Source organism: Rhinolophus ferrumequinum, chromosome 3 (assembly GCF_004115265.2).
Source record: "Rhinolophus ferrumequinum isolate MPI-CBG mRhiFer1 chromosome 3, mRhiFer1_v1.p, whole genome shotgun sequence".
Taxonomy (NCBI): domain Eukaryota; kingdom Metazoa; phylum Chordata; class Mammalia; order Chiroptera; family Rhinolophidae; genus Rhinolophus; species Rhinolophus ferrumequinum.
The window spans coordinates 42082520-42107123 of NC_046286.1; the positions used below are offsets into that span (position 1 = coordinate 42082520).

General features: G+C 35.2%; 1 protein-coding gene across 10 annotated transcripts in view; it reads right to left on the bottom strand.

Moving 5' to 3' along the window:
* Window positions 1-7072: 7072 nt before the first annotated feature.
* SNAP91 (synaptosome associated protein 91) overlaps window positions 7073-24604 on the bottom strand; it is a 131741-nt gene continuing 114209 nt past the window's right edge. For 8 of the 10 annotated variants that reach the window (XM_033098612.1, XM_033098623.1, XM_033098649.1 and 5 more), the window contains 5 exons: window positions 24118-24229; window positions 14662-14745; window positions 13914-14018; window positions 10367-10469; window positions 7918-8473 (listed from right to left, as the gene is read on the bottom strand). In XM_033098612.1, the coding sequence (XP_032954503.1) occupies window positions 10377-10469; window positions 13914-14018; window positions 14662-14745; window positions 24118-24229 (394 nt within the window). In that variant the 3' untranslated portion in view covers window positions 7918-8473; window positions 10367-10376. Of the gene's footprint in view, window positions 8474-10366; window positions 10470-13913; window positions 14019-14661; window positions 14746-24117; window positions 24230-24604 lie in introns of all 10 variants that reach the window. The other 2 variants (XM_033098619.1, XM_033098643.1) reach the window with 2 other exon arrangements.

A 24604-nucleotide genomic window follows, 5' to 3' on the forward strand; every position in this document is an offset into this window, starting at 1 on the left:
AACTGAATTTAGTATTCTGCCACTGCACTTGGAACGTTTACTTTAAAAGCTTTCTTTGTGGCCTGACAAAATAAGGGACACTATTGCACCCACCAAATGGACAGTTGTGCCACTTCATGTAGACTGGTACGTGACTGATGTGGCTCCATAAACGGATGTCCTGGGCCCACACATAACAGTAAGCCTCTCCTGCACATACTCCCAAATGAAAGCTTGGGTTTTCCTGAAAACTGGTGTATCATAATGCTACATGGACCACCTTTTTATAACTAGTAACTCAATGTGCCAATTTTTAGGCTAGATTAAACAAAATACTCTTTATGGCTTTCCTATTTTGAAATTTTCTCTTTTGCTGGAATCATCTGTAACTTTCAAACAGAGCTACATACTGTGAGTCCACTGGGTTTATGACATGTCAGTGGTTTCCCTTAGCCTAGTGGTTTTCAAATTTGGCTGCTCACTGGAATAACCTAGGGAATTTTAGAAAGCCCATTTCCAGGTCCTCACCAAGAACTTCCCTGGAATCCCTAAGAGTGAGGCCCAGAAATCTGTATTTGATAAAGCTCTCTAAGTAACTATGGTGATCATCCAGGTTTGGGAATCACTGTCACAACCTATCCTTCCTAAACTAATTGTTCTTCCACCTCCTACAGTTCTCCCTTGTGCACAATGATGTTTCCCCTTTTTCTTCCAGGTTAAATGTCTTCACAGTTTCACCTGCCTTTATATTTTTTCTTGTTAACAACCTCAAGTACTTTGGTAAGGAATGTGGTGGTAAAACTGTCAAATATTTAGATGGTATTCTTTTCAGTAGTTTTATAAAATGAAAGTATATTTTAGCAATAACATTGTCATAATAGTGTTTTATGATGGTACGAAATGAGTTGAATTTACAAAACTTCTGAACATATGTGATCATTTTACAATCGGTGGCAAAATCCAATTTTTCTTATTTCCTGGAAATTAGATACATATCCCCCCATCTGAGGGCAGTATGTTGCAGGACCACCAATGGATGCCTAAAACCACATATACTACAGAACCCTATATACACTATTCTTTTTTTTTATACATACATACCTATAATAAACTTTAATTTATAAATTAGGCACAATAAGAGATTAACAATAACTAATAAAATATAACAATTTAAACAATATTCTGTAAAGAAGTTATGTGAATGTGGCATTATGAAGTAAAATAAGCGTTAGTTGCACACAGGCACTGTGATACTGCGACGGTCATCTGATAACTGAGACAGCTCCTAAGTGACTAACAGTCAGGTTGCATACGCAGCGTGGGTACACTGGACAAAGGGATGATTGATTCATGTCATGGGCTGGACAAAGTGAGATGGGAGTGAGATTTCTTCATGCTACTCAGAACAGCACGCAATTTAAAATTGATGAGTTGTTTTATTTCTGGAATTTTCCATTAAATATTTCAGACCTAGATTGACTGCAAGCAACTGAAACCCCAGAAAGCAGAACCATGGATAAGAACCATGGAACTGCTGTACCATACAGCTATACGTTTTTATTCCTAATCCACTTTACAATAGAGGTTTGATTAATTCAATATAGTTCAACAAACTTTTATTGAGTCCAATCTTATGCACATACTGTGTTTCCCCCAAAATAAGACCTAACCGGAAAATAAGCCCTACCATGATTTTTAAGGATGACATCCCCTGAACATAAGCCCTAATGCATCTTTTGGAGCAAAAATTAATATAAGACCTAGTCTTATTTTCAGAGAAACACGGTAGATAATAGAATTAAGGCATAGATTCTTACCTTACTCAAAGAATTCATAATAAAGAAGTCAGATATATTTTTTAAAAATAATAGTGTGGAAAAAGTGAAGTAAATATAAGGTGCTGAAGGAACACATTTAAGAGGGATCAACTGTATCAGGGTGGGCAGATATGATGAAAAGATAGGTTTCCTAAAGGAGGTGACACCTAGGTTGGGTTTTGAAGGATGAGTTAGAGTTTGCCAGCCTATCAGTGGGGAGCATAGGGTAGTGGAGGGCATATTTGGGAGAAGAAATAGCTTGTGTAAAGGTATGATGAGAGTGAGACACTGCATGGTGTGTTTAAGATACAGCAGGTATTTGGGAATTGCTGCTATAAGAGGTTAGCTCCTCCTAGTGGTGATGAATGGCAAGAAATGAGGCTTCTGAGCTAGACTTCTTGCATGGATAGACTTCTGGTCTTGAATGCCATGTTAAAGAGTTTGGACTTTAACCTTTAGATGACCAAGAATTGATGCAGCTTTTTAAGTCAGGGAAATGTGATCAGATGGGAAATTTGAGAAGAAAACCTGGCAGCACCAAATGGCTGGGTTGGGGTGGGTTTGTGTGGGGATTTAGAGACTAAGAGCCCAGTAAAGAGCTGCTGTACTAAGGAAGTGGCAGTGGGAATGGCAGAAGAGACATTCCGAGAGCAGAACGTTCAGTATACTTAGTGACTCACTGAATGTAGGAGAGAGGAGTTGAGGGTGTCATGTCACCCAAATTTCTGGCTTAGGAGACTAGGTAGTAAGACCACCAACCAAGACAGAAAAACTAAGCTTGAGGAAAAAAATGAGTTCACTCTTAGACATGCAAGTTTAACATTTTTGTAGAATATTCATCAATAAGATTGATAACACCTATACACAAAGAAGCAATGACAAGAAAGTTAAACAATTAACATTATATAATTTTATAGTGAACTAATCCATTAGCTAACATAACCAACCAGTAAATCATGGAATATTTTATTCTGAACCCAATCAAATAACAAACACACTTTTGTCAATCTGTTCTAAACTAAATGCTCCTTTCAATTTAGCTTTGAAGCCTTTTTTTTTTTAACCTGAGAGAATGTGGATAGGTTTTCTAAAAATGTGATCCAAAATTTATATCTGACTTATTACATACATGGTTACAACTCAGCGGTGCATGTGTTTTGTAGGGCACCAAAGTCCACGTGACCCAAAATAGCAGATGATTTAAAAAAGTAATTCCAGATTTTATTGGGACATATTTATAAGGCTTTTCAGGCTGTAAGGTTTAACTTTCTGTTTACATTTTACAAAGATAATTATAAATTATAAAATTAGTTGACTTACCCCCAAATGTTCCTACCCTGAGAGAGAGAGACAAACCACAGGATGTCTGGATATCTGGAAATGAATCTACTATTAAAGATTGGGTTAACAGCAGAGAACACAATCAGTAAGAATGATTGTCTCTTCCTCCCTTTGTTGGGATGAGACCCTTCTAGGTCCTGGCCCTTTGTAGGCCTCTTGCCTGCAGGCCTGGGTTCTGTTCCAGGCTATAGTCTCTTGTAGCCACAGGCTTTCATTCAAAAATTTCCCACTCCTTCAGCCCTGTTGGCTGCCACCTGCACATGCTATGTCCATTCTGGATCATTTTAACTTCAGCAGCATCTTCCATCTCAGTCAAATTATCACTCATATTTCTTCTAGTTTTTTCTTTTTTTTTCTTTTTTAGCCATTGTCAAAGTATATTTGTTAAACTTCTTGATTTCCAAGTAGAAACACTTTTAATTTTACTATTGGCCGAAAGCATCTATCATATCAGCATCTTTCATTTATGTTCTTAAAAAGTATTGTTAGATATTGGAAACTGTGTCTGAGAAAGAATCTCTAGGAAGCCGAGTTTAACTTAGTGGTGCATATGGCTTGTACCTGGTCCAGACATCCTTTCCCAGCTGAGGATGCACTATTCTCCAGTTTTGTGTTGAACTGTGAGTTGTAGTTCTATGTGTAATAGGCATTTATATTTCCCAATTTTTAAAACATATTTAGTTCTTCATTAAGTAATATTTCTTAATAATATTAATATTAATTGACATTATTGACTATTTTTTTACTCCTGTCTTCATCCTTTAATGTCCTTACAATTGCAGACAAATGACAAAAACTATAGCAAAAAATAACTATTTTTAAAGTAGTAACAGCAATATTTATCAAGCACTACTTTGTGCCAAGTGTTTTCCATGCATGATCTCATTAAATAATAAGCACATAGATAGAAACTTTCTCCATTCCACAGACAAGAAAACTGAAGTTTAGAGACGTTAAGAAACTTGCCTTAGGTAACCATGGATGGTTGAGCAGGGATTCCCTTCCATGCAGGCTGACGCAGACTCACATTCCTGCACAAGACTCAGCAACACTTGAAATGGAATGTGGGGGTGGTGGAGGTGGGTATTTGGAGAGACACTGAACAAAAAAAGAGTGGTAGTGGTGGGGTTATTCTGTACACACACACACAAAACAATGCAATCTGTTAATTAGCAATTTTCTTTCTTTCAAAGAACAGGAGAACAATTCTTTTAGATTTAAAGAAGCACTTCTCAAAGTATGTTCTGGAGACTCCTGAAATTCCCAGAGACCCTTTCAAGGGGTCTGTGAGGTCAAACTTATTTTTATAACAATACTGTAAGGTGAAAATTGTTTTCATAATAATACTAAGATTCTCATTTTCTCACAAGTGAGCTCACAGTGCAATTTTCCAGTGACTGTATGTAACATATTGAATGCAAAAGCAGATATAAGAATGCAGCTGTCTTCTGTTAAATCTAACAGTAAAGAGATCTGCAAAGCTGGCAAAACTTTTCTAAATTATTTTTTTGGAAACTGCAATTTTTCATAAAAATACTTCATTTGTTACTATATAATGGTTTTACTATTTTAATTTTCACATGAATTAAACAAATATGTAAAATTTTCTTAAGTTTTATTTTCTAAAATAGTTGAGAATTGACAGACATAACCCAGATAAACAAAGCTTTTGGGGGTCCTCAATATATTTTAAATTTTAGTACTGAGACCAAAGAGTGAAAACCTTTTGTTCTGTAAATCAGAGTTATAGAATACTATTATAGACTCAATTATAGAATGTCTTATTTTTCAGAATCGTTTGAACATGCATGTCAAAAGTAGAAATGAACGTGGAAGATTTAGCACTACAGCTCTGAGAGTTTAGTTAAGGTTAATTACCATACCATGTGATTACATAACATCGCTCCTTCATGCATTTCCACTCACAGAGGAGATCTGAATAATGTATCCAGTAGTGAAATCTGTCGTCAGCAAGGCTACAAGAAACAGAAATTTTCTCACTGCCCAAGAGGATGAAGGAAAGAAAAACTACCACAAAATTTGTTGCTTAAAAAATATAGACCAACATGACTGATTTTTCAACTAAAATAGCTCTACTTCCACACAAAAAACACTGTAATCAGTGTTGCAAGATCATGCCCCTTTTCCACAAACAACAATCTGTGGACATTATTGTTAAAGGTGTCTATTGAAGAGGCACAACGAAGGCTTTGCACAGCTTATCTTCTGCGAGTCAAGTTCTCATTTCTTTTTTCATATCCACTCCTTTCCTCCTCTTCTGAACCTTAGGACTCCTCCCAAAAAGTCTTTGGTCTTTCGTCTTTACTTTTTTTTTTTTAAGTACAGCAAATGACATGAAAAATAGAGAACAAAGGAGACACGTTAATACTGAGAGAACCATTTGCAATCATTACACCATATGTAAAGTGATTCCAATCTTAAACGCAAGATGAGTTTTTAATTGGTGTTAGTTCTTCTATTACAATGAGCTGACAGAGAGCTATGAAAACTCTCGTAACATTTGACAATAAAAGCACAAGAGTTATTCTTTAGTCATCAGAAATATAATAACAGCCAAGCGGCATCCATGTAAGTGAAGCAACCTCTAAGAACTGAAGTACCGTATTCATCCTTCAGACACTTACCTGGCACCTACTGAAGTACTAGGGGCTGAGGATATGAGGAGGAGATGTTTCCTGCCTTTGAGGCTCACAGTCACCCAGAGTAGATGCCACCTTCATAGCTGATTATAACACAGTAAGTTAAGTGCCATAAAAGCTGTTGAAAATTGTGCTCTGACAAGAACAGGGTGAAGAGTCGTGCTGGACCAGTGGGATTCAGTTGTACTATGGGGTTAGTGAGGCATTTTCAGGTCGAGGGCCCTGTGTGGGCCAGCAAAGTACTTGCTTCCCCTGAATGAGTAGCATGGCCACACACAGAACAGTGTGCTGTACAGAGGGTGGAACTGAGGCAGAGGTGAGGCTAGAAAGGCATCTCAGCATGTGAAGGGACACCACAGACAAACGGGATCTGAGCTGAAAATGATCCTGAGAGATGAATTTTTTAAGTACCCAAGGGACTTCATCCAGAATCTCATCTACAAGAGAATTTCTCCACAAGGACACCAAGACTCTCACTCTCAAGGATCCAGTGTCTGATTTAAAAATAATGCTCTCGTAGCTTTGCCTATTAAGAATTTATACCACACGGGCCATTCAATGAAAAGAAAAGCTTCTTTTAAAACAGTCAATATTAAACTTAAAATTATTTACAATCTAACACATTTTTATTACAATATACCCACAAAGTAATATATGATCAAATGTAATCGATAAAAACCATTCTTACATAATCAGGTTCTAGTTTTTGAAAGCAGGTCTCGAGATACAAAACTAGGTAACTAAGGAAAACATAGTTTTAGAAATGAGAGTGTGCTTCTAATTGATTAATACTTCTATTTGAGATTGGACTACTTTTTGAGATGTAACAACATAGTTGTAAATATAACGTCATCCAATTTTATTGTAGTAGGCTAATCTACATTTTGTTTCTGAGCGACTGCATGCAAGTGTGTGAGTGAACGACAACCTGAAGTCACGTTATTCTTCAACTTCCATGGAGAATTCTCATGTAACTATTATAAGACTTTCATTGTGTATTTTAAAAGAAAGTTCATCCTTTTCCTTTTTGGAATATGGAATTTCAGTTTATTTGGCAGCAGCCACAGAGTCCCAAGTTTAATGATAGCTGCTTAAAATTGTTCTTTTTTTCCTTGTTTTTAATTTACTGTAGAATTATCAAAACTATGTCTGCATGGACAGCATTTCTCATCCTTAATTTTTTTTAAATTTTCAATATTTTGTATGTGCTATGTGTATCACTAGAAACTGACTTTTTCCCCTAAAAAATAACCAGAGAGAAAGATAATGATTGCATTTTCTTTGTTCAAGGTGTTTATTGCATCTCAGAGGGCGTACATGCACTGGGTTTTTAAACTGAAATACAAAGAAAGCCATTTTGAAATTGGTTTTAGGTAATTTTCCCCCGTTACAGTGTATGTTATCCCCACAGTAAAGTCAGATACAACCACTTTTAAATGGTACCATACATCTATTAAATAATTTGAAAAATAGGCAAACACCTTTCCAACCCAATATGCTTTTACAAAGAGCTGCCAAGCCACTAGCAACACTGATCAACAGTGACCTCATTTATGCATCAAAATCTTAAGCCAAGCCATCAGCACAGACAGTATGACAACAAATTAAAAATTAAAGAATACAGTATGTACAGTAAAGGATACAACTCTCTGAATTAGTTTAAATTCTAATCACAATGGTACAACAAAACCTACTTTGAGCTCAAGTGAGGGATGGAAGAACAACTAGTCTACAGAACATACAAAGAAATACTAAATTAACAGATGCACATAAAATTCACAATAAAATTAAAATATTTGCAGTAATCTTTAAATTACAAATATACCTTAAGGTGCCTTCATAATATCACTTGAATAGAACATCTCTAATTGCATTTGCATGGACATGATAGAAGTGGACCCTTTATTTTTCAGTGCATTTAATCAAGAATGAATAAGTAGGTCAATTTAGATGCAAAACCTGTCAAACATAACTAAAATATATATTTTAATATAGCAGTGATTAAATATGGAATTCTTCCCATATTATTTTTTTCATTCTTGATAAGGTATCTTCAAGGAGAAATATTTATTATGGACGTTAACCTTTACATTTTTTAAAATAAAGTTTCTTAACATATACAGTGCCACAAAAATAAACATTTCTCACAACAGTTGAAGTTCCTGTGATTGGAAAAATGTACTCCACACTGAAAAAAGTTTTGTATATTTAAGTGTTTTCCTTACTATTTGATATTATCACACTATGTTTGTAACAGAGATACAGAAGAAAAGAGAATTTATGGGGAGAGTTTAGGTTTGTCCAAAAGTTATATATACATTGAAACCTTCAAAAACACAGACACATCTTTCCAAATGGCTCACCACACAACAGCGTCACCATCCGTCCATGGGTGAGGTCCAGAAAAGCACTAAAGGCATCAGCAACATCCATTCATTGTTTACATCGTACAACACACAAAGAACCCAGATACACTACAATTTTGGGAGTCGGGATAACAGCTAAGGTAGTACACATTCCTAATGTTCACTTTCACAGCTGTGCTACACATTTTGGAAGAGAAGTTATGAGTAAGCATTGGGTTTGGTACTGGTGGCTCACTTTGTAACTCTGAGCATCAGTCTTATTTGAAGTCTCCAAACTCAGTTTTTTCCTATTCAGTCACAAAAATTGCAGCTGTAAAGATAAAAAGCACTAAATTAAAAACAAAAACAAAAACAACAATATTACATATTCCTAAAACATTTTCACCATCCTTGCAATTTTATTTCAGTCAGTACGAAAAATCTTTACGCAAACCGTTTCTATATTATCAAAATCACATTTATATATTGTTTGCAATTTAAAACAAACTTAAAATTTCAGTCAGAAAACAATTTTAAAAACCTTTTAAAGTATAGTTTTGTTTCAGAAAAATTATATCAGCAAAATTTTGGAAATTTGGAGACTTAAAAACCTTAATTTCAACTCAGCATTCAATTAAGAACAGCTAACCTTTATAAAAAGGGCAGTGGAAAAAAGGCACTGTCAGTGACTTCCATTATTATTATTATTATTATTATTATTATTATTATTATTCTTTTTCTTTTTAGTTACAGTGTTTAATGAGTCACCAAACAGTTGAACAAGCGACAGAAGAGAAGAGAAGGGAGATATTCCTGGTGATTCAATACCTTCACTTACTTGACTCCCCACTTATGTCCTTGGCTAATCCAAGCTTCACCAGTCATCTCTGCCAAGAAACCTTTCCTGGGGTCTTAAGGCTTAGCCCTGTAGGTGACTCTTCTTCAGAAAATAGTGTGTGTCTCCCTCTTGACTGTGACTCCTTAAGGGCAGGGACTGGCTCAAGGATCTCTGTTTTGGGAACTTTTCAGCATTCTTGGCATATGATAAGAGCAATATTTACTGAATAAGAGGTAGATAAAAGTCTGCTCTATGCAGTGTCCTTGGTCACTTCTCAAACTTCAATTGCTACAATAAGTGCTCATTGTCTTATTTATGCCTATATCAACCCAGTCCAACACAAAGTGGAATATAAAAGTTAGACACGAGGAGAAATTACCTGGCTGAGGTATCAAGGTTGTAAAATGACAAAATATTAATCTTATGTAAGAAAAAGAATCATAAGTCAGGAATTCAAAATATCTTAGCAGGCATTAGAGAAAGTTAAAAAAATATATATAGGTATAGATGTATAATAAAAATAACAGTGGTTTTGGACAGTGGTCCAAAAACTTCCGCACTCTTACTGCTCTTTCAGTGTGACCTCATGCTAACCACTTAAAGCCTTGGATCAGTTCCTTTAGCTGTGAAATGGAGACAAAAGTATCTGGCTAGTTTATCTCACAGGATTTGATCTCCTTCAGAGCTAATTAAAGAAGTTAAGGACTGGGAATGTAGAAAAAGTACTGTATAAATGAAAATCAGCATTATTACTGTTCATCCACAGTCAGCAAGGATTTGTTGAGAACCTACCCACTGTGGTAGGTGTTGGACTTAATAGTAAACTTTTTCCTTCATCAGTTTCTTTTCATAAGTTCATTATTAATCATTTCATAAATTACATTAGAAATCTAAAACTAGAATGTTAAAATTTAAAATTCTGCTTGAATGCAGAAAAGCAAGGGATAATAATTGAAGTTTTATTTGATGAGGCCAAAAAAGGATAAATAAAATAAAAATATGATATGTATCCAAATATATTCTTAGATGTTTTATAAATACAGTATTATAAATGTTACCTTTCTATAAATTGCAACGATCAAGTAATAAAGTGGCAATTTTCTAATTTACCAAGTAGCTTGGACAACTTTTTGCTTTATCAGTATAATCTCTGTGCTTTCCAGTGTGAGGACCATTTGGAGGTTTCTCTTCTTAGTTTTATAAATTGAGATTTTAAAAATGTCATTGATAGCTTTTAATACTGATTTAAAAGTATAAACATTCAAGCTGTTGTTGTTATTATTAACATATATTCAAAACACAGAAGTACAAATATTATATCTGAAATAGCTAAGCATTACATAGATCATTATTACAATCCCACAGGTAAAGCTCAATATTAGATACCTTAAATTGTTTACAAGAAATCCTTGATGTTAAGATCCGCTAATGGGTCCTTTGCTGGAGGTTTCTTGGGACTCTGAGTGGCAGGTGTAGGACTTGGAGAAAGCTAATGTGGAAAAGCCAGCCCAAGAGAGCAGAAATAGAAAGCAAACAGAGAGATAGATGAGCATTAGCCAGAGCACATACCACAGAAAACAAACATGCAGGAGATTAGATGGCTAAAGGTTTATAAAATCTACTTTGTTCTACTTAGTCACAGTTGTGTTTAATTTCAGATTTGTAAAAGACACTGCAAATGATATTTGGCTTTATTGAAATTCTTTGACATCAGATGTAGCCAAAGTAGAATTTGAGGACTCTGGTAGAACAATATGGATATGAGTTAGAGAAGATGTGAAAAACTAGTCACATAAAGATATTACGAATATATAGTAAACAAAACATTTTTTCTAAACAAAAGCATTCTGACTTTGAGTTATGAGTACCACTGAACTAATAGAGGAATATAAGTGACTTTTCTTATAGTGAGAGTGAGTTTGAAGGAAAAATTGAAAGTAAACAGTTTGCAGAAAGCCACATAAGAAATTTCTTAAAATTATTAGCTAACTATATTACGATTTCATATAAAGTATTTTAAGTGAAAACCAGTCAAGTTTGGGGCACTGCTTGTTTTGGATGAGCAAATAGTTTCCTAAATAATGAATGCCACTAAATTTCAATATTGCCTGTCCAGTTTGCAGCAAAGACTAATTATTAAACACTATAGGAAAGAGTCATACCTAACTTGCAGCAAAAGCAACAAGGAATTAATTTACCTTGTTTCTGTTTAATTAACACTGAAATTATTTTACTGTGGGACAGAAATAAATTCTGGGAGCAGGCTTTTGCAGGAATGTTACAGTACAAGGCCTTGAAAATGTCTGTAATCGATATAGAGCAATAATTGACACGTGTCCTTTGAGTCCAGTTAATCTCCTATGCTTATAACATGATGGAATTCTCAATAATCTGGGATTGTGGGGCAGGGATGTATGTTTCTATTGGTTTCATAAACAGAGCTCCAGAAGTAAGGGTTTTCAGATTTGTTCCTATGTCCAGAAACTGCTGACTTACTGCAGAATCTATCAGTCAGATTTCCATTTTTAAAACTTGATTCAAACATCATAGGTCAGGAAAAAATAAGTGTAAGGATTGAACTTGTTTGGAAGATAAGAAATGCAAAGATTAGTCCATAATTAATAATTAGGTGAGATGACAACATCATGATACCAACCAACCGAGGAATAATGGAATAGTCCAGGCATCAGTAATGAAAAGCTGTTTTGTTTTCTGAAGCTACAAAGTCATGTCTGTTTTATTATCTAGTATAATCAGCTGTGCTTCTTTTCTGATATAGGGTATACAATCTAAAAATTGTATAAATATGGCATACCATTTCTTAAATTACTATAAATTCAATTAAATGATTGAAACACCATGTTTTCATATCATCTATTTTTCATTTTCATTCTTGGAGGTAAGTAAATTGATGCTATGTAACACTGGCAATATGCAAGAAGACAACTACTTTAAATAATACAATTGTATTAATTTATTTCTAAAGTTTTTAGCACACCAAATACAATAGATTCTTAAAATCTCAATAACATTCTTCCAACTTCATAAAAATAGAAACATTCTTCCTTTTTTTCAAAAAGGTGGTAAATAGTCATGGATATAGTCAACCACCAAGGAAACACTCCTAATTAATGAGAGCCTTCTTGGAATTTAAATACATCTACACTAAATTTAACTCCAACTATTACTTCCCAAACCTTCTTCATTCTCCTCACAAACAACTCTAGGCAAGGTTCATTAGTCTCAGAGCAGACTAGAAAATTTCTCATGAAGACAGTGTTTTGATTACAGGCATTAAGGGCTAGGCTTTTTCATATTCTAAATTTATCTCTTTGAATACCTACAATGCTCTCTCCTGGTCACTGTGGCTTTTGAGAGGTTGAAGTAAAGAAGTTGAAAGCAAATTCTGGGAATAGCTAGAGAATGGATTTAGAGATGATTCAAGGAAGAAAAGGGGATTAATAAACACTCAGAAAGTTCACAGTAGGACTCCTATGGATAAGACAATATAAATACCCATCTGGTGAATTAAAAATATAGAAGTGAAACCATTTACTGATATCATTAAAATGTATTTGAGTTATTTGTTTTGGTTTGCACAGCATGGCACTAGTGAAGTTATAACTTGGTGTTCTGATTCTATCCAAGTCTTTTTCTAATAACGAAAACTTCTCTGGTTCTACACATACCTCCACCTTGGCCAGACAATTTATAAGAGGAATCAAAAACAGGCTGACGCATGACTATCATCAGCATGACTATAACTATTAGCAGCAAAAACAGTTCAACAAAGTGCATATATTTTAGCACCTTTGTAAATGAAGTTAAGCACATCGTGTAGTAAGAAATTTGACCTTACCTAAAAAGAGGTTTGCCCTTTGTCCTGGATCCTGGTAGGTAACATCTAACCCTTGTAGTTTCTGGATGATAGGGATGTCTTTGTTATTCAGAGTGGCTTCTGGGAAGCACACCTGATAAGTTTACATTAACAAGATATCCCAGAGTAGGGCTAGCCATGACAGAAAGACCAACCTTGTGATTAGAGAGTTAAGTCTTTAGGCCACATGGTATTAGCCTGACTTCAAGGAGAGAGCAGGGCTGGAGACTGAGTTCAACCACACTGGTAATAATTCAACCATCCCTATACAAGGAAACCTCAATAAAAACTGCTCACTGAGGATCAGGTGAGCTTCCTGGGTTGGCGATATTGCATGCGTATTGTCACATATTGATGTCAGGTGGGTAACACATCTCTGAGGACAAAAAAGCTTCATCCTTGAACCCTCCCAGAATTTGCCCTATGCATCTTTTCTTTTGGCTGCATCTGATTTGCATCCTTGCGCTATAATAAAACTGTAATTGTAGTTAGTATTTTCCTGAGCTCTGTGAGTCTTCTAGGAAGTTGTCTAATCTGTGGGTGGTCCGGGGAACACTCAAACTTGTAGGCAGATGATCTAAAGTGAGGGTGGCCCATGGGACTCCCAAACTTGTGGCCACTGTCTGAAGTGAGGGTAGTCTTATGGAGACTGCTCCCTCAGACTTTGCAGTTTTGTAAATTCATTGCAGTTAGTGTCACAAGTCTTGGGCAAACTTGGCAGTCTGAGTTTGGCTAACTCTAGGAACATATAATATAACTATGGATCAGAAGTGCTCATTTTTCTGGAATAAGTGCATAGATATTTTAAATGCCTGGTTGTTCTCAGGAACCATTCTGAATTAAGTAGGAGAGGAATAGAGGGCCCTTAGAACAGTTATTTCTAGAATTTTCTTCCAAACCTCACACTATTGCTAATCTGTCTTCCATGTTACCTTTACTTCTGAACCAATAGATATGAGGCTTATAGTAAGGAAAACATTTTAAAACAGTTTTCCACACAACAGTTTTACCCTTGTAACTTATTGTCATTATTTTGTGGACATATAAAAAGCTGACCTGTGTGCCAGGTACAGCTGCAGCTCCAAAGGGTGGCCTCATCATGGGCTGTGCAAACATGACTGGCTGCTGAGGCATCATGGGCATGCCCGTCCCGGCAGGAGGCTGAAAAAGAAACGTGGTTCACAGCACGAGTGGAATCCACTATGGCAAGGCTCTGACATTTATGTCTTTAATATGCTTTGGAAAAATGTTGAGGAATCCAGGTCCATGAGAAAGTATAATTTGTAGTTTTGAACGCTGGGTGCTGTGTGGCTTCCAGATGGCAGAGAAGCACTGAGGTGCAGTAGAAGCCTGGCTGGCCACATGGCACCCTCATCCTAACCAGGCTTTGTTGCTGTCTGTCTTCCATAAGCATAATTTTTGAAGAGATAAAAACTTGTTTCTTTAGGGAAGATGGCCCTAAAATTTGCTATTGATAAAAGCAGTAAGTGAAAAGTCCTAGTATAGTGATTAAGAGTTGATTTTGATGATTGAAATAAGAATATGCTTGATAAATATTATTCCAAAAATAACGTCACAACGTACTATAGAAATTATTTTGATGGAAATAATTTTAAGTATTTTACATGTGACTTTATCACATCATGTGTACATTACTAATGTCAAAAGCAGATGACCTAACTTTTTAAGTTTTACTTGACTGCATTTTGGTGAGAATTATATTTCTATAGCAGTGTTTGTCACTCTGGAATTTGGCAAAGGCCTTAGATGTCCGTTACAATTTTTAGCACAGGTCGTCACTCACCATTCCAAATCCCGCTCCTGGTTGTCCAACAGATGGGGCGCCAGCAACAGGAGGAACTGAGCTGGTTGGAGGTACAGCTCCTTGCTATCATAAAAACCACAAAACAAACACACACACAAAACAATAACAAAGAACCAACATAATTTGGTTTTAAAATGACAGAATATAATTTTTAGAATGCATGCCCCTTAGGAATGTGTGGGTATGTAAAGAAATCGTAAATTTCAGATTTAAATTTTAAAAATTGGCTCTAGCGCAATGCTATTTATCTAAATAAGGTTACTATGTTCGCTGTGTAGTGTTCTTCGGGCTCATGGGCTAGCCGATTTACACTCAGCATTGGGTTTCCTCTCTACCATCTTACACCCTCACTATAAATGAGTCACATTTCTCTAAGCTTGTCTTTTCTTGTCATTATATCCTCTAACAGGCATTGGGTTAGACATATGAGGAATGTGTTTTCATTTACATTTCCAGAGTTTGGTTTCCAACTCCCCCCCACACACCATTTTTAAATTATTCTTTTCTGTGCTATACTTGTTTCTCTCTGACTTTTGATGGTTATAGATTTATACAAGGACCAAAATTAATTCTCAGTTTTAGGATGTATTTAAAAGACTGCACATAATATAGCACACATGTCCCATTTCAGGTATAGGTCTAATAGTTTTCAGTCATACATCAAAACCCCCTAATATTTCCTTTATTTTTAAAATTAACCCTACTGCAATGCCTTAAATTTCAGTTAACCATTAGAGCAAATCCTAATTAAAAAATAAAATAATACAGTGATGTCAGCAAAAATAGTGAAGTAAGGAACTCTAAAAGCCTCCCCCATAAAAATAATGGAAAAACAGGCAAAACCTCATACTCAAGTGTTTTGGCACTCTGGAAATTAAGAGCTTTCAGTAACCTAGAAGGTACTTACTCAAGAAAACCAGCTGAATATTGGCAAGAATAGTGAGCGTTGAGGCATTTAACTTACCCTAGTTCCATTTACTATTTTCCAGCTCAGTTGTAGTCTTGAAAATAACAGCATACACTCCAAATAGTACAAGAGTGAGCAAAATATATTTAATTGTTTGTTTTATCTTGTCTGGGTGGCTCCCTGGAAAGAGTGGCTCAAAAGGCTTGTCTTAATTTTGCCAAACTGAGAATGTACCTAGTGTTCAGGTTTTTACCTGAAGCCATTTGTGGAAAATATTTATAGGCACATGTTTTAGTTGTTGCTCACTGAAGCAATGGATAACAGAGCAAACAGTGGACTAAACAAAAAGCTTGGAAGGAAAGGCTGGAGAATGAGATGCTTTGGAGATTTAGAGTTTGAAAACCTCAGACATGCTCCTAGGGATGTAAAAGGCCATGCACATACCCAGGGCTGTGAGCATGCTCAGGGAAGACGTGAGAAGGCCCTGGCTGACCGTGAGGCTTTGAGCGAGTAGTAAGTGGTAGCCAAGGAAGCCTTGCAAACTGCCCGACTGAGTTTGAAGACATGCCCCAGCACACACTCTGAGCCTTCTGCAAAGGCTGAGAGACATTTTTAGTTCTAGGAGTTTAAGTAATGTCTATCTAATGATTACCTGGCCACTTAAAGGAACAAGAGACTTTAGTGGTCACAGTTGACAAAGAACACAGACTACAAAATCAGTTCAGAATGTTCACTAAACAAAAAAATACAAACTACAAAAAGTAGCAACAAACCTTTGTGGAAGGGGTACAATCTAATTTTGATGCCACATTATAATATTCAAAATTCTGAGCTTTCAGCAAAAAATTATGAGGCACACAAAGAAACAAGAATGTATAGCCGAGTGGCGGCCAGATGGCTCAGTTGGTTAGAGTGCGAGCTGTGAACAACAGGGTTGTGGGTTCGATTCCCACATGGGACAGTGAGCTGCACCCTCCACAGCTAGATTGAAGACATCAAGCTGTTGCTGAGCTTCCGGAGGGGCGGCCGGATGGCTCAGTTGGTTAGAGCGCGAGCTCTTCACGACAAGGTTGCCGGTTCAATTCCCACATGGGATGGTGGGCTATTCCCCCTGCAACTGAGATTGAAAACGGCAACTGGATTTGGAGCTGAGCTGTGTCCTCCACAACTAGATTGAAGGATAATGACTTGGAACTGATGGGCCCTGGAGAAACACTCTGTTTCCCAATATCCCCCGATAAAAAATTTAAAGAAAACTATAAAAAGAATGTATAGCCCATATGCAGGATAAAGAACTCAAATCAGTAACTTAAACTTCCACCTAAGAAACTAGAAAAGAGAAGAACAAACTAAATTCAAAGTAAGCAGAGGAAGTAAATAATAAATATTAGAGTGGAGATAAATGAAAGAGAGAACAGAAAAACAAAAGAGAAAAATAGAAGAAATCAGAAGCTTGTTCTTTGAAAAGATCAATAAATTTTCAGTAGACAAACTTTCAGTAGGTAAACCAAGGGAAAAAAGAGAGAAACTTAATCATCAAAATAAGGAAGGAACTGGGGACATTACTACCAACCTTACAGAAATAAAAATGACTGTAAGGAAATACTATGAGAAATTATATGCTAAAACATTAGATAACAGACAAAATGATCAAGTTCCTAGAAAGACACAAACTACAAAAACTGGCTCAAAAAAAAAAAAAAAGAAAATCTAAATAGATATATAACAAAGAAAGAGACTATTAGTCAAAAAATTTCCATTATAGAAAAGCCCAGAACCAAATGGCTTCACTGCTAAATTCTACTGAAAGTATAAAGAAGAATTAATATCAATCCTTCTCAAGCTCTCGCTCTAAAAAAAGACCACTTTCTAATTATTCTTTGATGCCAGCATCAAATGAATGCCCTGATACCTAAGCCATACACTGACATCATAACAAAAAGGAAACTACAGGTCAATATCCTTCATGAACACTGATGCAAAAATTCTCAACAAAATACTAGCATACTGAATCCAACAGCATATTAGAAGAATTATACACCATGGGACCAAGTGAGATTTATCCCAGGAATGCAAGGTAGGCTCAACCAATGTAATATGTCCTATTAATAGGATATAAGGAAAAAACAAACAAACCCATATGATCATTTCAATAGATGCAGAATAAGCATTTGACAAAATCCAACACCTTTTCATAACAACAACAACAAGAACAACAACAACAAAAACGCTCAGCAAACTAGGAATAGAAGGGAAATTCCTCAACCGGATAAAGAGCATCTAAAAAGAACCCTCATGACTAACATTGTATTTAATGCTGAATGACTGAACAAGGAAAAGATGTACTGGGAATTCTAATCAGGGCAATTAGGTAAGAAAAAGAAATAAATAGCATCCAGATAAGATAGGAAGGAATAGGCTTACATGGTCAATCTAAGACAAAGAAGGCAAGCATATACAATGTGATAAAGACAGTTTCTTTAATAAGTCGTGTTGGGAAAACTGGACAGATACAGGAAAAAATGAAACTGGATTACTTTCTTACACAATATACAAAACAAAACAAAACAAAAAAACAAAACTTCAAAATGGATTTAAGACTTAAATATAAGACCTGAAACCATAAAACTCCTAGAAGAAAAGACAGCTAGTAAATTTTTTGACATTGCTCCTAGCAATATATTTCTAGATGTGTCTCCTGGGGAAAGAAAAAAAAGAAAAAGAAAATGGGACTACGTCAAACTAAAAAGTTTTTGCACAGCAAAGGAAACATCAACAAAATGAAAAGACAACCTACTGAATGGGAGAAGATATTCTCCAATGATACATCTGACAAGCGGTAAATATACAAAATACAATCCAATTAAAAACCAGGCAGAAGACTTGAATAGGTATTTCACCAAAGAGGACATACAGATGTCCAACAGACACATAAAAAGATGCTCAACATCACTAATCATCAGGGAAATGCAAATCAAAACCACAATGTGATATCACCTTACACCTTTGAAAATAGCTATCATCAAAAAAATCAACAAATAACAAATACTGGCAAGGATGTGGAGAAAAGGGAACCCTTGTACACTGTTGGTGGGATTATAAATTAGTGCAGCCACTATGGAAAACAGTATGGAGGTTCCTCAAACAATTAACAGTTTCTATATGACCCAACAATTCCACTTCTAGGTATTTATTCAAAGAAAACAAAAATATCAATTTGAAAAAGATATATGCACCCCTATGTCATTGCAAATTTACTAGTTATAGCCAAGATACGGAAGTAACCTATCTGTCCATCAATAGATGAATGGATAAAGGAGATGTGGTATATATATACAGTTGAGATCTTATAGATAGAGAGCCCTAAGGAATCCATACACAAAAAACTATCGGAGTTAATAAACAAGTTCAGCAAAGTTACACGATACAAAATCAATACACAAAATCAGTGTAATCTTCACTGTACACCAGCAATGAATAATCAATAAATGCAATTTCAAAAACAATTTCATTCACAATAGCATTAAAAATAATAAAATACTTGGAAATAAATTTACCAAGAGAAGAACAAAACTTTTACACTGAACTCTATAAAACATTATTGAAAGAAATTAAAGAAGACTTAGATAAATAGAAAGGTATCCTGTGTTCATGGATTGGAAGACTTAATATAGTTAAGACGGCCTTACTTCCCAAATTGCTTTATAGACTCAGTGCAATCCTTATAAAAATTTCAACTGCTTCTTTTGGAAATTGACAATCTGAACCTAAAATTCATACGGGAATGCAAGGGCCCAGAATAGCCAAAACAATCTTGAAAACAAAAAACAAATTTGGAGGACTTGCATTTCCTGATTTCAAAACTTACTATGAAGCTATATTAATCAAAACAGTGTGGCACTGGCATAGGACAGATACATAGATCAATCGAACAGAATAAAGAGTTTGAAAATAATCCCTGATCTATGGTCAATTGATTTTTTTTACAAGTATGCCAAGACCAATGACTGAAGAAAGAATAGTCTCTTCAATAAAAGGTTCTGGGACAAGCAGATTTCCATATGCAAAACAATGAATTTGGACCCCTATCTCACACCATATATAAAAATGAGCCTAAAATAGGTCAAAGACCTAATGTAAGAGATAAAACTATAAATCTTTAAGACCTTGGATTAGGCAATAGTTTCTTAAGTATGACAACAAAGGCACAAACAACAACAAAAATAGACAAATTGGAGTTTATCAAAATTAAATACTTTTGCGTATCAAAGAACACTATCAAGAAAATAAAACAACAACTCACAAAATGGGAGAAAAGATTTGCAAATCATATATCTGATAAGCATCTAGTAGTATCCAGAATATATAAAGATCTTTTAAAGCTCAACAATAAAAAGACAACCCAATTATAACATGGGCGAGGATGTGAATAGACGTTTCTCCAAAAAAGATATACACAAATGGCCAATAAGCACATGAAAAGATTCCCAGCAGCATTAGTAATTAGAGAAATGCATATCAAAACCACAATTGAAATCCTATGCATTGCTGGTGGGAATGTAAAATAATGCAGCTATTGTGGAAAATAATGCAGCTATTGTGGAAAAGTTTCTGTTTTTCTCTTATTAATCTGTCTTTTATTTCAGGAGTTCTAGCTAAGAACTCAGAACAGTAGAGGGAAAGTTATGTCCTCCCCCACACATACTTCAGATTCACTCTTTTCTCATTATTTCAACAGGCTAGGTGGTAAGCTATTCACCAGACCCAGAATTGTATCATTTACTGGAATTGTGCCATTTATCAGAATTGAATCATACAATAATGATCGTATTATTTACCAGGTCTGTATCATTAGGACTTAAGGCTATGAAAGAAAAAAATGTTTTCTATTAGTCATCAAAATAAAATGAGCTCGCAGAAATTCCTGGTCAAATATAAACGGGACAAATAATTTGTAAAGAGTTTCTAAGTTAGTCATTTGGCTCAAATGGTAGATTAACCCAACAATTACTCTCAAATATTATTTATCCTAAGGTTTTGAAATTGTTTTAACACTCACCTGGATATTTTATCTATAGTCATAAAAGATTGTTTTCAGAGAGAGTATTGCAGATTCTGTGGCCTTCTGTAAAATGCACATATTTCTGAATTGCAAGCATCTTCTCATTTTGTGTGATGGAAATCTAACAGGTCTCATGTGCATTGGGAAACAGAGCTAAATAGCTCTGGAAACAAGGCTCTTGAGGGCCCTGCCAGCAGACGTACTTCAAATATATAAGTCTTGTTAAGGTTTCTAAATCTGACATGGGTTTTCTGATCTGAAAAATTTTATAGTTGTACTTCCAAGTAGCAATTGAGGGAAATTCAACACAAATTGGGGAAAGCAACTTTAACTCTTGTCTACTAATAAAAATTTTAAAAAGCAGCAGAAGGATCCTCATCCCCACTTCTGCCCCTTCATCTCCTACTCAAAGATCAAGTCCTGCAGATTACCAGGAAAATTTGTAAACTCTGCTCTGCTGCTTTCTGAAGCCCAAGTCTCGGCTGTCTCTCTTCTTCTTCTTGAATATTCTTAGAAAAAGAAACTCAAACATATTTTAAGGAATAAGAAAATGGAAAAGGCGTTTTATGTGAGAACTGGGTGGAGGGAAGCCAAAGGCCCTCAGTGTGAATTCTGAGGTAAAAGCAAAGCCAGAGCTTTGTTAAGAAGAGCTTTGCAGTCAATGGAGCAAATGGTAGTGAAGTTATATAGAATACTTATAAGAATAAGTGAGTTAATAAGGATACAATCGCTCTGCGTGAGAGCCTTTGTGTTGTTGCCTAAATGTGAAGGAAAACAAATAAAAGAAATAGAACTACACGTAACTCTGCCCTACCAATAAATTATTTCTGTTTTAATTTCTTTCCAGAACTGCTGTGGCTACTTTATGCTAAAACCTACTGTTTTTAATTTTCTGGAGTTTAAATAATAACAACTTAAAGTTTTCTGCATCATAAATAAACACAAGGAGCTTCTGAGTTTAAAAAAAAAGAAAAAGAGAATATTAATCTCAGTCTCAGTGATGGTGCCTGCCAATCAGACAATTGGTGGTCCTGTTGCCCTGAAGAAGCAAAACTGTTGTAATAAAGTATTTGATGAATTCTTAACCTATATGATTAAAATCTTGAAACTGTACAGTTCAAATCTTGATATTGCATGGTTAAAACCTCGATCTCAGGGGAGGTGATGGCCAAGGAAGGTCTCCAACTTAGTACTATTTTTAAACTATTTCTCTCTTGTTCCTCTTTTTGGTTAATGGCCTCAATATGTAGCAAACTGTCCTACAAAGAAACCTGGGCAACGACTGTCTTGATGGCTTCATTCATTCACAATGATCCCCAGTCATGTGGATCTACCTGAGAATTTTCTTTCTTGTCTTCCTTTTCACCTTCACCTCAGGCTCTCAACCATTTTTTTTTTCTTTTTTAACCTACAGCTGATATGCCAGATATCAGTATTTTTACCACCATTTCTCCACTGCCCTTCACTCCATCTTAGACTCTGCTATCCCCTGACTGTTCTGAAACTAACTTGTTATAAAACTATTAAGAACTATCCTGCTGATAAGGGCAAAACTACTAAAGTATAAACTCCTCAGAACAGCACATATGTCTTCTTTAATTTTGCACAGAATAGGAAAATTCATTCCTTTAATTTGGTAATAATAATATAAATTGTGAGATTTAATAATATAAATTGTGAGATTTAATATATAGCATGAATAGATTTATAAGATCAGTCCTAAAGAAGCGTTTTCCTTCTTTGGAGATTTTATTTACATTTGTTAAGTCACTCTCCTTTTACCCTCAACGAGACAGTGGCTCGCTGTCAGATGTTTTTATATCTAAGAATGGGGTGCAGCCCCCATGCCTGGAGCGCCATCTGCTTATGATCTTAGCATCAATCTGAGTCACTAGCTACAGGTATATGCTTGGTGTCCCATGGTAATACTTATGCTCCCTTTCACCTTCAAATAAGTCATGGTTTGGACAATAATAAATTAAATGGTGATCCTAGGCATAATCAGTTTAAAAGCGAAATGCAGTTTTCTACTAAGTATCCTTTGTAAAAATCAAAATAGAACTCTCATTTTATAGCAAAATACAAAAACAGTCCTCTTAAGCCTTGTTTTTAAATAATGCAAAAAAAGATTGGAAGGGATAAATACCTAGATACAATAGGCAGTTTTCTCATTGTTATGTGCTAGAAATCACTTCTTAAAATTAAGTTCTTTCAGACTTTGAACTCACCAAAGGCAGACACTATTAGTCCTTGCATTTCCTGCTCTTAGTAACACCACCAACTGGGCGGGGTAGGGGAGTTATTGGAAGAAGCGGTTTCGAGAACCGAAGTCTGAGCACAGGATGTATTTTCCTATAGAAACTATGGAATAGACCGTAATTCATTTAATACCGTTAGCTCTGCTTAGTGGTAAATTTTGGTTTGAAAGGTATTTTTCAGATTGGTTTGAACTTTTACTTATATATGTACTTTTATTTATATATACAAACATTACTATTTATAAAATTATTTAAAAGATACTGTGTTCTAAATTCTAAAACTCAGATATTTAAATTAATTTCTGGAACACAATATTTTTAATGGAGTCTATCTAAAATGTTTGTATTTTAATTTATATTAATTCACTTCCATGCACGCTGTTTGGATGGGGTTGAAGGGTGACAGGACTTAATTTAGGTAACAAGGAGTGGATGGCATCAAGAAAGCCTTCGAGATGGGTATGATTTAGACAGGTGAAGGTGCTAAGCAAAAGTGAAAACTTAAGAGTGAACTTGGGAAACAGAGATTAGCCTAGTTTTGCTAAACATGGGGCAAATATAGGAAAACAACAAGTTTTGCTACGCTGGTAATGTCCTTTTTGTGATGGCAAATTTCACAAAACAATAATTAGTTTTTATTTCCAGTGACATGCTGTTTCACAGAGTGAATGGTGGCATTAATATAGTAATAGAAATTTAATATACAGATATAATATCTATTTAAATTCTATAGAAAAGATGGTGTTAGTAATTTCAATTTTTAAAATGGTGAGCAGAATAAGTAGGGTTTTAAAATGAAAACTCACTTACACAATAGAAAACTGCCCAATCTTTCTGGTAAGAAAGAAAAGTTTGCATTACTTATTAAGACAATCAGGAAGTTCAGGCAAGAATGGTAATAAAATACAGACAATTATCAATGATATGAAGTGCTTTTGAAAAATTATTTCCATAACTGTACAAATATAATATCTCATGAAGCCTAAATACTATTTTGAAATAATTAAAATTAAAAAATAGGTCATAATCTTTATTAAATATAAAGTGAGTAAAATTTACATTTTGGTAAATATTGCATCTTGTTTATATTTCCTCAGTGTGGATGAAGAAGTAGTGTCAGTCACAAAATTAAGTACAATGCGCTGCGCTCTATACCCGTGGAAACTGACAAACTGCCCCCACTTTTTTGGCCTCTGGTGGTTACATACCAAAGGTGCACTTGATGGAACGCCTGCTGACCAGGTTGCTGGGGCTACTTTCGGCTGCCAGTTGGCTCCACCCGTCAACTTTTTCTCTCCAGCATTCCACTGAAGATCTCCCCTAAAATCAAACATGCAAAACAAACAAAAAACCAAAAACACACTAATCAGACAGAAATAGTAGGTGGCACCTTAGATAACTTTTATTTGGGGTGAGAAGTAGTCTGAGTCAAGTGGTAGTAAAGAGAACAGGTTAAAACTTACAAAGAAGTCTTACCATGTTGTTACCTAAGAAAGCTTAAAAACGTTTGAAAAAACAAATTAGAGTTTGGACCTCAATGAGAACAGGAATTTTCTATCACTCCTAATAGAAAAATATGTCACAAAATTCAACTGAATTCCTCACTGGTTATAAAAAATTCCAAATAAGTATATCATAGATACTGTATATCTATACTTTCTTGAATTTAAGATGCATCCATGATAGCACTTACTG